We start from the raw sequence: 13,469 nt of genomic DNA, 5'->3' as shown, positions 1-13,469 counted from the left end.
AATTAGCATAGTGTTTTTAAATATATGCATGCTTTTTTCCTCTGAGTAAACAACAGCTGATTCAAAGGGGGTGTAGCAGTTCTCAAAACACTTCTGGGAAGGGCTCAGGTTGGATACTCTTCTTCTTCTTTGGTATTATGGCGTTTGCACATTTTGTTTGTGCATCCCTCCACCTACTGTGCGGTATTGTGTGGTTGATCAAGTTACATTTTGTGATACGAAAACAAAAAGGGACAAATTGCACCACCAACGAGCCCGACATCTATATACCACTATTACATACCACCAACTAACCTTACACCTATATACCACTACATTTAAAAAAAAATCACCACCCCATGCCAATACCTTGACCCTAAGTAATCCTTCACCAGGCCGACTGCTTGGGAGGACAGAACTCTTTTGTTCAACACACCTTGTCACTCTTCAGCAGTAAAACCTAGTACACCCAAGTACTTATCTGCAACTGCCACCAAAACATCTATTTTCTGTGATTTACATTCCATTTCTACGGGACAGTTGATAATCATGGCAATGAATGCTAAGAAACCTTACTGAAGCATACATTTGTATCACTCTGTATTGCCCTAGGCCTACTGCTCACCTGTGACTCATCATCCTCTTCTCTCTTCACTGCCTCAGCATACAACACCTTCTGTTCTACGCTGACCCTGGCAACTACAACCTATCTCTCTTCTGATCCCCAGCAACATGGGCTCCCCCACAATTGAGACAGTTTTTTCCACCGATAGTACACAATCCTTTGTAACATGCCCTCCTGCACACTTCTCACATCTTGGAATCTCCATCTACACACTGCTGCAACATGACCATAAGCTTGGCATTTGAAACACCTTAGTGGGTTCGGCACAAAAGCTTTCACGAGATAACTGATTTTATCAGGTAAAGACTGCTTCCAAACTCAAAAGGACAGTGTCTTCTCAGTTTCACCACACTCGCCACCTTTGCCTGTGTCGCACCAAACGGCAGCCGTAAAACCGACATAGGGAATTTTTTATTTCAGTTGCTTCACCTCAACACTTAACGCCACCCCAGTAATCACTCCTTTCAAAGGCAGCCTGTCTGTAGAGCAAAGCAAGTCACAGATCTTGTCCCTAGGCGCGTGACACTTGGATGACTTCACCACACCTACCACCACAGGTAATTAATTCTCTCTCATCAGGTTACATTTCTGAGCCATCAGACAGCAGAATATATTTTGTACTTCAACACACATCTTCCCACTGTACTGTTTTTCTCCTTCCTCGTTGTCCATAACCATGTCTATCCGTTCACCACGCTCATGCCGTGCCTTCATCCGCTGTACTGCTTGCAGAACACACACAGATAGCCTTTCTTCAATGTCCACCTTTTCCTTAGCCCAATTTACTAGTCTGCCTTTTTCTAACCTCTCCATGCTCACAAAACTTTACCTCACATGTGCTTTGTCGGTGGGAGGCAAGAACACTCCTCCATTCACCTACTAACTAAATGACACTCTCCTCAACCACTCACCAACTTGAGTTGTTTCCAGGTCACAGAGGAGAGAGGATGATCTTTTTCCCAAATGAGAATCTCCCCTGGTTGACTTGCACATCCAAAGGTACTTTTCCCTAATAGAAGGTATCCTTTACATATAGCTATACCTTTATAAATACATTCATTTACTTTATGGAATGTTTTGTATATTTGATTGATACAAGAGAAAGGATGTTTATTTAAGCACACCCCTCAATTTTTTAAGTACCAACTCATCCACCTCAACAGATGGTAATTGTTACATTCCATTTGGAGAAAACAAAAACAAAGTACAAGAGTACTCAAACAGAGTTTAATGCAGATGATTGACATATCAAAACGTGGGTTTGAGTGGCTAAATGAATTCAGTGACTTGGAGTGTAACTTTCTAATCTGAAACAGAACATGTAAAACCACCAATAACATTAATTCAAACTGAAATGTACCCCATATAATATACACGTTTGACATTCAGGGTCATATAAAAAAAGGTAGCAAGTACTCTAGAAAGTATACAAAGGATAATTAAAACACTACGGAAATGTCTCATTGGCAGAACACTATATTATAGAATAGATGGATCTATGGATCATAGAAAAAGTCTAATCAAATGCAAACATTTAAAACAAATAGCATCATAATATGTCCATATTGTACACAAATCTCCAGATGGCAAAAATACAAGTCTGAGTATGTTTGTGTGTGTATGGGTGTGTTTGCATGTGAGCAAGGAAGTGTGTGCAATGTATATTCATGTGTTATTCTGAAGCTCGGAAGGCACATTCCAGGGAAAGGGACATCTGCAGGCAGAAAAAGCTCAAGGCTGATTTACCTGGCCCATGAAGAGGATCGTACCTGAGGACCAAAGAGACAACAAGTCATTATACAGCAAATAGAAGGAAATTAACATATCGTGCATGTCAACAAGAAAGAAAACCAAAGACAGAATATGACCTGACCTTCCCGATGTATGTCGTTTCAATTACACAACTGCTAGATAAACAACTAATGATCTTTGCCAAAGAGGATGTCAGTCTTTTGAAATGATTAGGAGTACATTCTAAAAGTTACAGAAAAATGAGAGACAGACAGACAGCATGCTGTACCTGTTGGATTGTGCCGGATGAGGAAGAGGAAGGGTCGGTCTACGATGACCCAAGGTGGAGAAGACCTGGCCATTAAGATGGCAGCTGGAGGAAAAGGATAAATACAAATCAAAACATGTCTTCAACCTGCCTTATCTTTAATATTCAGAGAGAGTATCCACACAGATGCGCAACTCAATTCAATACAAACACAAAATGACTAAACCAACAAACACTCACTCGTGGCAGCAGCTGCTTTGGTTCCATCCTCATTGACCTCTATCTTAGCTTTCTGTAGCGCTTTAGATACATACACAGGCTCTGTACCTGAGGGAAAAGTTAGATGACAAAATATTCAAGTGCTGTAAAGTTCCATTGATAAAAACAATGTTCCACTGGGTGGCACTAGAGGACAACAAGTCTGCACACGTTAATTCTGGTCCATAATATCAGAAAGCCTGCAGAAGTCGTTAGAGGAAAATAACATCTTATGCTTCTTCACACAGGACAGCTAGACATGAATCATGGCTATTTGGAGCTCTCATTGCAGTAAACAGTCAACAATGTTTTCATATATTAGCACCAGTCATCATTGTGTCAAGCCAGACTGAGACCAATGGTTGGTTGATACACTGTCAGAAAGAAGACCTTACAGTTCTATGTGATTTTTTATGAATGATCCCAGTGCCACTCACTGAGGTGTCTGAAGTCGGCTTTGCCCTCATCAAATATGTCTGTTATCCCCAGGGCTGAGAGGGAGGCTTGCAGGTCCACTTCGGCTTCAGCAGTAAACCTACACACACATGCCAATGATGTAATGACCATTTCATTCACCAATTAGTGAAGACTTTTCATACACATAAGAAATAGTACAAATGTTGAAGCTAGGAGTGTTAGCAGGTGTGTTATTTGCTGATAGGAAGTGCTTCCTGGCCACAGGGCTCCCGAGTGGTGCAGCAGTCTAAGGCACTATATCGCAGTGCTCGAGGTGTCACTACAGACCCTGGTTCGATCCCGGGCTGTATCACAACCGGCCGTGATCGGGAGTCCCAAAGGGCGGCGCACAATTGGCCCAGCATAGTCCGGGTTAGGGGAGGGTTTGGCCATCATTGTAAAACATATTTTTTTCTTAACTGACTTGCCTAGTTAAATAAAGGTTAATTAAATATTATTAAAATAAGAGTCAGGAGTGGGTGTGTCTTGTCTTCTACCCGTCCCTGCAACAATACTTGGAAGTAACTTGGTCATTGGGGTGCAACATTACAGACACGCTTCTCTGTCATGTAGTGGGCAATAATGCCAGCTCTATACAATATATTTTTACCTGCAATGTGTCCAGGACATTGCGTCCTACTGAACAGAATCCTGGGTAAGGGTTTTTGAACCAGTGAGTGGGTTGTGTTTGGCTCTTACTTGGGCAGCAGCAGGCGGACCTTCCTCTGGTGCAACAGCTTGGTCCAGCTCTGTACCGTGGCTGTGCTGATGTGAGCAATGACATCACCTAGGGGCGTGTCCTCCTCCGATGGCAGGGCGATCAGCATGCTTATACTGTTGCCGTGATACGGTAGCTCAATGACCTTATAATTCAGCCCCTGGGGTGTGCTGGCCAGACCTAGGAGATAAGGGGACAGGAGTATCCATACCGTAGGCTAAGAAGTGTTTATTGGTCTATCTGAAATTCTGACAATATTCAACACCCTTATGAGGATACTATATCTCTCCTCTATAGTGACATGAATATTGTATGTCAAAGAGTTTAGTCAAGTTTGGCTTTAGTTGCATAATGAGAAGGATGATGTTTGTTGGTTCCCAGGACAATCTGTGGTAGGGATGTGGTCCGCAAGACAAAGACGCCAAAACCACAGTGATACCAATCCAACAACATGTACAATCATGCTGTAAAACAGTCATAAAACATGTCATCGAAGCTAAACTCCATATGTAGTCAAAGCAACAATATGGTTCCCATTATACTCATATCAACCCACAGAAAAATGATTTAACCTGTCAATTATGTCTGATAAATATGCTTGTCAAATGTGTTGCTCTATAGTATTTACCCTGTAAATGGAGGTTGAAATATGACTCACAAGAGCAATGCTTAATTCATGAGGCTTTCACAATGTATTATCAGAAATAAACTAGGCATGTCAGGGAAATAATCCCAGACAGTCCAGAGTAGCTATTCTGTCCTGAAACTGTAAGGCATGGATAACTACCCCACTCGACTACCCTTAGGCCAACATGACAAACTCTATCCATGTCACTTAACAGGCTAAACTACAGCCAAAATGGAATTATGTGGTCTAAGGGTTCAGAGTGGTGTCTTAGGTTTCAGAGCAGAACTCACCAATGTTGAAGACCGAAAGCTGGGACATCATAGGGACTTTGTATGCATTTCCGTCTCCCGCGTTGAAGGTTCTTATCTTGGTGTTCTCCAGCTGAAAGCGGGACTTCCACAGTCCTTTAAAGTAGATGGCGTTGACGGCCACCAGGCGGGTCAGAGCGCCGTCCATCATGTCTGCCTTGACCAGAGTGGGGATGTGGCCTGTAAATTAGAACACAGCAGTCGATGTATGATTCCAACACAAATGACACACTGACCAAAATAAACAATTAATTGAATAGGACAAGTTAGTTACCCCCATTTAATGTAAAATTACCACAAGACCTAGTGAAATGAATGTAGCCTAATTACATACCATTAAAGATCTATGGTAATGTTTAAATTGACTGTCCTACAGTAAGCTTGTCTCCAGTTGGAGTCTCACCTTTGGTCTGGTTGTTGACCCAGTCATTGATGGTGGCTGCAGCCACCTGGGTGTCAGTGAAGTCCAAGGTCCGGCTCTCACACTGGAAGTTGGCCCTGCTGGAAGACATGAAGGCCTCCTCCATAGGGAAGCCCTGCTGGGAGAACATAGCGTTGGCAATAGTAACAATGTCCTGGTTGGACTTGGCTGTCAGCGTCTTGTGGAGCTTCCTCAACATCTTATAAGGGCCTGGAAAGAAGAGTTGGACAATTTCAATTAGATATTTTGGGATTTTCTGAAAACTGTCGTTCCTCAGGGTAGGAGTATGACTGGAAGGCATGTCCTTCAAGTCATGTTGTTACTCTGGGTAGCGCAATGACTGGAAGTCTACAAGTAGAGTAGCATATGCTAGCGTACCTGTAGACTTCCAGTCATTGTGCTAATACTAGTTAGCATTGGCTCGCAAAACTACATTTTAACTTCCTTCATATTGCAAGGAGACATAAAAATGGTATCCATGAGTTCATCTGACTCTGTGTAAGAAGAAAAGTGGCTTAATTGACAGAATCTTGCAGTATCCCTTTAATGAGAGACACTGGATGAGGCTATGAAAGGACTAGTATTGAGGGAGTCTAACCATTCTTCTTGTAACGGAGTGCTGTGAGGAGCTGCCTGCGGGTCTCTCCATGGGTGCCTGGCAGCAGCATGCCCAGGATGGAGGCCACGCCGTGGGGAGAAAGCACCACGTTCTCCTGGGGTCTGGAGCGGGCCACCTGCAGGAATACCTGGAGCCCCAGGTCGGAGCCCCGTTCGCCATAGGAGGGGGCCTGGGAGAGCACCCTCCGGTGGCCACACAGGGTCACCAGCACACACAGGCACAGTAACGAGGGAAGGCCCATCTCAGGTCTCAGGTCTCACACACCTGGAAGATGAGAGAGTGTCATGGAAGTCATTTGTACGTAGGATTATGACTCAACGTGGTTCACCACAATCCAAACATAGAGAGCAGTCTTGCGTGTTCTTGTTCCTTATGGTTTTGAATGGCCTTGTGCCCCTATGACACTGGCTTTAGTAATGCCATTGTCAAGTGAAGTGTTAGTCATGCCGTCTAAACATGACTAATGGATACTGTCAGGACCCAAAACCAGTAACAAGTAGTGCACTAATTACCTTGTTATTGGCACCTCATTGCCAGTCTTTCTATAGTTCATGTTGGGTCTTGTTATTGGCACCTCATTGCCAGTCTTTCTATAGTTCATGTTGGGTCTTGTTATTGGCACCTCATTGCCAGTCTTTCTATAGTTCATATTAAGTCTTGTTATTGGCACCTCATTGCCAGGCTTTCTATAGTTCATGTTGGGTCTTGTTATTGGCACCTCATTGCCAGTCTTTCTATAGTTCATATTAAGTCTTGTTATTGGCACCTCATTGCCAGTCTTTCTATAGTTCATGTTGGGTCTTGTTATTGGCACCTCATTGCCAGTCTTTCTATAGTTCATGTTGGGTCTTGTTATTGGCACCTCATTGCCAGTCTTTCTATAGTTCATATTAAGTTTTACAGCAATTTTTAGAAGACTGCAACAGCTCTAGCATCCTTCCTGTGGAAATACTGGCTTTATGCAACAGCTTGAAATAAAACCCAGACAACCATTGTCTAAGTACAGATTGAGAAACAGACGGGTGAATTATATTAATAAAAATATTCAATAATATGAGTAAGGAGTTTGTCTCTACATACATATGGCCTATATCAATGTGTTTTTATTTAACTAGGCAAGTCAGTTAAGAACAAATTCTTATTTACAATGACGGCCTTCACCAGCCAAGCCCAGACAACACTGGGCCAATTGTGCACCGCCCTGTGGGACTCCCAATCACGGCCAGTTGTGATACAGCCTGGATTCAAACCTGGGTGTCTGTAGTGACGCCTCCAGCACTGAGATGCAGTGCCTTAGGGCTCCCGAGTGTGGCAGCGGTCTATCAAGCCAATATCACAGTTACTTTGTTGTGAAACTGTTCGTAAAAGCAAAATCACTGGGAACAGTAGGCTACTCACTGAGATACAGAACAAGATAACCCAATACCAAGCCCAATCTTGACCAGGAACTATCAACAACACTCAGTCATAGCCTCCTGCAGCCGAGGTATTTAAGGTTGTTGACAACCCACCCGCCTCTTCCCTACAAGTTAATTAAACTAACTCCAGTTCAGACATGTACAGAGACTGTAAACAGAGCTCCTTCAGAGCTGTGTGTGTGTTGGCTGGTAATATGTAGGCTAAAGCCTGCCCTACTGTAGGCTATTCATAAAAAAATTGTTGCAAAAGTGAAGGATACCAGTCTGGAAATTTGAATAAATAAATTAGTTGACTTAGTTGACAAGCAGCAAACTAAATCACCTTGATATCTACTTTGAGAAACACTATCCATGGATTGAAAAAAATAAAATCAACAGCAGTATAATTCTGCATTTCAGTTCTGGAAATGTGGTAGGCTTTGCTAACAGTACATGACGTTTCACCGTGAAGTCGAGACAAATGAGAATATGACCCAGGTGTTGACCAATGATGATCATTGTTTACAAAGTAGCTAATAAGAATAGATCCACTTTGAAGCGACGCACTTAAAAATGAATATTCGTCCTCTCTGGCTGGCAACAATGTAGCTTCACATCACTCATCTCTCGAACTGTACATACGAGATAGGCTAGCCTGATACATAGGAACATTTCCATATCCTACATACATTTTTAAACTGTATATCGCGTCTCCATGTGGAGATAACCGATCCTTACCTGAATAGTTTGGATGTAAATAGTCCAAAAACGTTATTTGAACATAAAACAGTTCCGGTTGGTAACGCAATATGAATATGACACCAGTCTCTCTCGAGTTACCAGTAGAGTGAACAGTCAGGCACAAGGTCTCCGTCGATGTTTGTCCCAAAGGTAAAGGTGCTGTCTGACACTCAAGGGTTTTACTGAGTTGAACTCCGCCCTCCCGACAGTCAAATTCGAATCGGAGAACGGTTGTTGAGAGAAGAAAAAATAACGCATAAAGTGACAACTTGCAAGTGTATAGTAGGCTACTGTAAACAGGAAGTGACAACGAACATGTTAACGAACATGAGCGCGCCATACTATAGTCCTTGATAGTTCACGGTTAAAATAACTGTTTTATAACTGCTAGCCTACCATTTGGGATTCAAAATTGTTCATTTAATTTGGCTTTGTGCATGTGATATGTGTCCTATTTTAAACATTTGCTTAATTTCGTTTACTCATTTTTATTAACCTGATATTATGTTGCGGGTCAATTTGACCCGTTTCCACTTTTGAATTGTCTAAAACACTAGTTAATCTATCCTTTTCTACATTAAATTAAATTACTTTTATTCATTTAGGGTCATGAACCTAACTTCAAAATGTGGACACACTGATATGTTTTGGAATGTATTTCTATTTTGTATACAAACCTTATGCTGTGGGTCATTTTGACCCGGAGGCTTTCATGTGTATAGATATTTGCACAGATAAAAAAAACAAGTGTCGTTGATGTATTTTGTTTTGACTGTTTCTGGTTGCAGTTTTATAATTATATTTGGGTGAAAAGGAGCTTTTCCCAAGCTTCTCCTTCTCAGTGTGAGAGCAGCAGATCTCTGACACTCCAAAATGAGCTCCAAACAGAAAATACTTGTTTGGGAGAAAGGAAATATGTTTAACAAATAGTTCTTAAATATAGATTTAAAAAAAAATCAAACGTCCTTGTATTTCTTATTTCTGAAACGTCTGACAAGACAAAATAAATTTGAGTGTGTTTAAACTGTGTGGGTCAATTTGACCATACCACAATGGATGTATTTTTTTTGCAGCAAAGCACAAGTGTTAATGTACAGACAAGGGAGTGGCTCACCCCGCAATAACATTTCATACCCAGAAGAGAAAGTGTTTGTAACATAAAGTTATAAGTAGCCTACTCAAACTCCACCTCTCCAACACTCACTATGGAGACATTTTAAGACAGCTTGTATTGTAAGTCATTTTCCCCCAGTGGCCCCCGTATGGGTCCCCCAGATAACTGTTGGCAGGACAAAAGGACTACCTGGTGCCTCTGTTTACCTGTGTGCACCCCACCCCCCCAAACACACACACACACACACACACATATACAGGAGGGGCCAAGCCCTGGCTTAGTTACACCAACTCTGCCATACTAAAAATACAGGATTTTTTAAAGAGTTAGTGGATGTATGGCATGTTGACTTACATGAGATTAATTAAGAGTGAAGGTACACAGTGGCGATTTTGGCATGCAAATCTTAGTGGGGAGGGGGGGGGTGCATGCCAGCAACACAACTACAGAACACAACAATAAACAATACATTAATTTCACTATAACGGTGAAAAACGGTGCCCACAAACTTTTAGGGTCTACATAAAGCTGTCCCAACACCTTACCACTGCAACACCTGGCCTTGTTTGGTAGCAAAACAGTTCATTCAGCCTCATTTACTGCCTTTATTTTTTTAAGCTGATATTGCTGACTTGCTTAAACAAATGTGGTTTCTACTGACAATTGAGATGTATAAACTATGGCATAAGGGGACAACAAGCAGATAAGAGGCAATCTGTAATTTCGATAAAGACATGAATGAGTGAGCTAGGACGGATGTTGTCAATATAACTATTTGCTCAGCGCTTTTGAAATGTACAGCGACAGAATTCAGAACATGGGCCGTTCTTACATTGTTCTCCCTGTACACCAAGTCAGAACCGTATGATAAATTAAGGGGGCATATAAGCAATGAAAGCTCTTACAAAATTCAATTTTTATTTTATTTATTTAACCTTTATTTAACTAGACATGTCAGTTAAGAACAAATTCTTATTTACAATGACGGCCTAGGAACAGTGGGTTAACTGCCTTGTTCAGGGGTAGAATGACAGATTTTTACCTTGTCAGCTCGGAGATTCGATCTAGCAACCTTTCGGTTACTGGCCCAACTCTCGATGTTTGCATTTCTCTAAAACAGGTTATAGGTTACATGTGCACCACCAAGTCAGAACAGTAGGCGAAATTAAGAGGGGAAAATAGACCAAATTATTAGGGTGAGGCACGTGGGCTACTAACAGCTTACTACACAACACTTAGTATTACTTTCTAATCTCCCTGCCATATTACATACTTCATGCAGCAGCACACAATACATTGTTGGCCTCACCTTGTTCTGCTGTGCTCACTTGAACAGGAAGGTGGCGCAGTGGTCCTTCGTGGGCAAATTTTGTCATCAAACTTTATCATCAAAGTCTGACATTCTCTTGATTTATGGTAATTTGAAGACAACTGGGAACTCTGAAAAAACAATGTTGAATCATGATGACGTCAGTGATCTTCAGGTCGTGGCTCTTGAAAGAGTCCCGAGTTCCAGATGTACAGTTCCGAGTTGGATGACCGCTCAAAACGCATTTGCCCAGTCGGAGCTCGTTTTTCCCCAGTTCCCAGTTGTCTGAAACTCACTAAAATCAGATTTCGCAGTTCCAAGTTAACAGTTGTTTTGAGTTTGGCACAAATCATGCTTCATTGACAGCATGGCCAATGTTGAATGTTTATCATTTTAACCTTGGAAAAGAGACCCTTAATCCCAGACTTGGGACCACACAGCCACTCCACTGAATAGCAGGCTAGTGATTACTTTGCAATGCTTGCAGTTAGCCACTGATTCCTTCCAAACCACTCATTGTTGAATTTGCGATTTCCAACTTGTTGTGTAGTTCATGGCCAATGGCCAATGAGCACAGATATTTTATCTATAATTTCATTGACCTCATTTTATCTGTGGTCAATGACATTAAGCCTTCTTGGATGGGCACTTCTAATGTAACTCTATGGCTGCGTGTACTGTGCCTTGCGAAAGTATTCGGCCCCCTTGAACTTTGCGACCTTTTGCCACATTTCAGGCTTCAAACATAAAGATATAAAACTGTATTGTTTTGTGAAGAATCTACAACAAGTGGGACACAATCATGAAGTGGAACAACATTTATTGGATATTTCAAACCTTTTTATCAAATCAAAAACTGAAAAATTGGGCGTGCAAAATTATTCAGCCCCTTTACTTTCAGTGCAGCAAACTCTCTCCAGAAGTTCAGTGAGGATCTCTGAATGATCCAATGTTGACCTAAATGACTAATGATGATAAATACAATCCACCTGTGTGTAATAAAGTCTCAAGTATAAATCAAGTATCAAGTATAAATGCACCTGCACTGTGATATTCTCAGAGGTCCGTTAAAAGCGCAGAGAGCATCATGAAGAACAAGGAACACACCAGGCAGGTCCGAGATACTGTTGTGAAGAAGTTTAAATCTGGATTTGGATACAAAAAGATTTCCCAAGCTTTAAACATCCCAAGGAGCACTGTGCAAGTGATAATATTGAAATGGAAGGAGTATCAGACCACTGCAAATCTACCAAGACCTGGCCGTCCCTCTAAACTTTTAGCTCATACAAGGAGAAGACTGATCAGAGATGCAGGCAAGAGGCCCATGATCACTCTGGATGAACTGCAGAGATCTACAGCTGAGGTGGGAGACTCTGTCCATAGGACAACAATCAGTTGTATATTGCACAAATCTGGCCTTTATGGAAGAGTGGCAAGAAGAAAGCCATTTCTTAAAGATATCCATAAAAAGTGTTGTTTAAAGTTTGCCACAAGCCACCTGGGAGACACACCAAACATGTGGAAGAAGGTGCTCTGGTCAGATGAAACCAAAATTGAACTTTTTGGCAACAATGCAAAACGTTATGTTTGGCGTAAAAGCAACCCAGCTCATCACCCTGAACACACCATACCATACACTGTCAAACATGGTGGTGGCTGCATCATGGTTTGGGCCTGCTTTTCTTCAGCAGGGACAGGGAAGATGGTTAAAATTGATGGGAAGATGGATGGAGCCAAATACAGGACCATTCTGGAAGAAAACCTGATGGAGTCTGCAAAAGACCTGAGACTGGGACGGAGATTTGTCTTCCAACAAGACAATGATCCAAAACATAAAGCAAAATCTACAATGGAATGGTTCAAAAATAAACATATCCAGGTGTTAGAATGGCCAAGTCAAAGTCCAGACCTGAATCCAATCGAGAATCTGTGGAAAGAACTGAAAACTGCTGTTCACAAATGCTCTCCATCCAACCTCACTGAGCTCGAGCTGTTTTGCAAGGAGGAATGGGAAAAAATTTCAGTCTCTCGATGTGCAAAACTGATAGAGACATACCCCAAGCGACTTACAGCTGTAATCACAGCAAAAGGTGGTGCTACAAAGTATTAACTTAAGGGGGCTAAATAATTTTGCACGCCCAATTTTTCAGTTTTTGATTTGTTAAAAGAGTTTGAAATATCCAATAAATGTCGTTCCACTTCATGATTGTGTCCCACTTGTTGTTGATTCTTCACAAAAAAATACAGTTTTATATCTTTATGTTTGAAGCCTGAAATGTGGCAAAAGGTCGCAAAGTTCAAGGGGGCCGAATACTTTCGCAAGGCACTGTATGTGGATATGTAAGCATGTCCAACTCTTAAGGCTGCTGAAACTAGAAGCAGAGCAGATCCTGCCTGCAGACTGCAGTCATTTACAGAAATAACATGTGCTCTATTGTAGGCTATATCTACAGGAGATATTGGAGCCATCTCTGCCCTTCCCCGTAATAGACCCTTACTCTATATCTAGAGGAGATATTGGAGCCCTTGCTATCCTTCCCTTTAAAAGATCGCGCAGATAGAGCCTTTGCTCCTCTGCCCAGGTTGGAACCTATAACCGTTGCGTACATTTCACATTACATTTCTGAGTGCACCATTTCTGAAAAGTCTGCGCACGCACACAAATATTGTATACTTGGCGAAAATAATACATTTCTCGTTATAAATAAGACCTGTCATAAAACTGCGCGTGTGAACGAGCATTAAACCCCTGCCTGGAACACACCCTCCCCTCCGTATACATTTTATGGCGCCAATAACGCTCTTTATTTGCAGTATAATTTTAAAACGATTTGAATTAGGCCAAGGCAGTTTCTTAAAGAGCAATGGCTATTTTGATCCCTGTAGAGGTATGCGCA

The 13,469-nt window shown here is 41.8% G+C and overlaps 1 protein-coding gene across 1 annotated transcript; it reads right to left on the bottom strand.

The window, feature by feature from the left end:
* Nucleotides 1-1,809: 1,809 nt before the first annotated feature.
* Nucleotides 1,810-8,453, bottom strand: LOC135553093 (glia-derived nexin-like). The gene is made up of 9 exons (XM_064985190.1): nt 8,147-8,453; nt 5,991-6,275; nt 5,375-5,602; nt 4,954-5,151; nt 4,017-4,215; nt 3,299-3,396; nt 2,844-2,930; nt 2,625-2,708; nt 1,810-2,373 (listed from the first exon to the last, which is right to left on the bottom strand). The coding sequence occupies exons 2-9, from the start codon at nt 6,250-6,252 to the stop codon at nt 2,336-2,338; spliced, it is 1,194 nt and encodes a 397-aa protein (XP_064841262.1). The 5' UTR covers nt 6,253-6,275; nt 8,147-8,453; the 3' UTR covers nt 1,810-2,335.
* Between the last annotated feature and the right edge of the window lie 5,016 nt (nt 8,454-13,469).

The sequence above is a fragment of the Oncorhynchus masou genome, chromosome 13 (assembly GCF_036934945.1).
Source record: "Oncorhynchus masou masou isolate Uvic2021 chromosome 13, UVic_Omas_1.1, whole genome shotgun sequence".
NCBI classification, from domain to species: domain Eukaryota; kingdom Metazoa; phylum Chordata; class Actinopteri; order Salmoniformes; family Salmonidae; genus Oncorhynchus; species Oncorhynchus masou.
The sequence above is the reverse complement of the archived record's forward strand: the minus strand, read 5'-3'. Positions and strand labels throughout refer to the sequence as shown.

What these genes read in the sequence shown, in the direction of transcription:
- LOC135553093 (XM_064985190.1), bottom strand. Translation starts at nt 6,252, where the DNA reads ATGGGCCTTCCCTCGTTACTGTGCCTGTGTGTGCTGGTGACCCTGTGT. An exon ending in AGCCGACTTCAGACACCTCA is followed by an intron (nt 2,931 to 3,298) that starts GTGAGTGGCACT and finishes CTTTTCCCTCAG; the next exon opens with GTACAGAGCCTGTGTATGTA. An exon ending in CATCCGGCACAATCCAACAG is followed by an intron (nt 2,374 to 2,624) that starts GTACAGCATGCT and finishes TTTGGTCCTCAG; the next exon opens with GTACGATCCTCTTCATGGGC.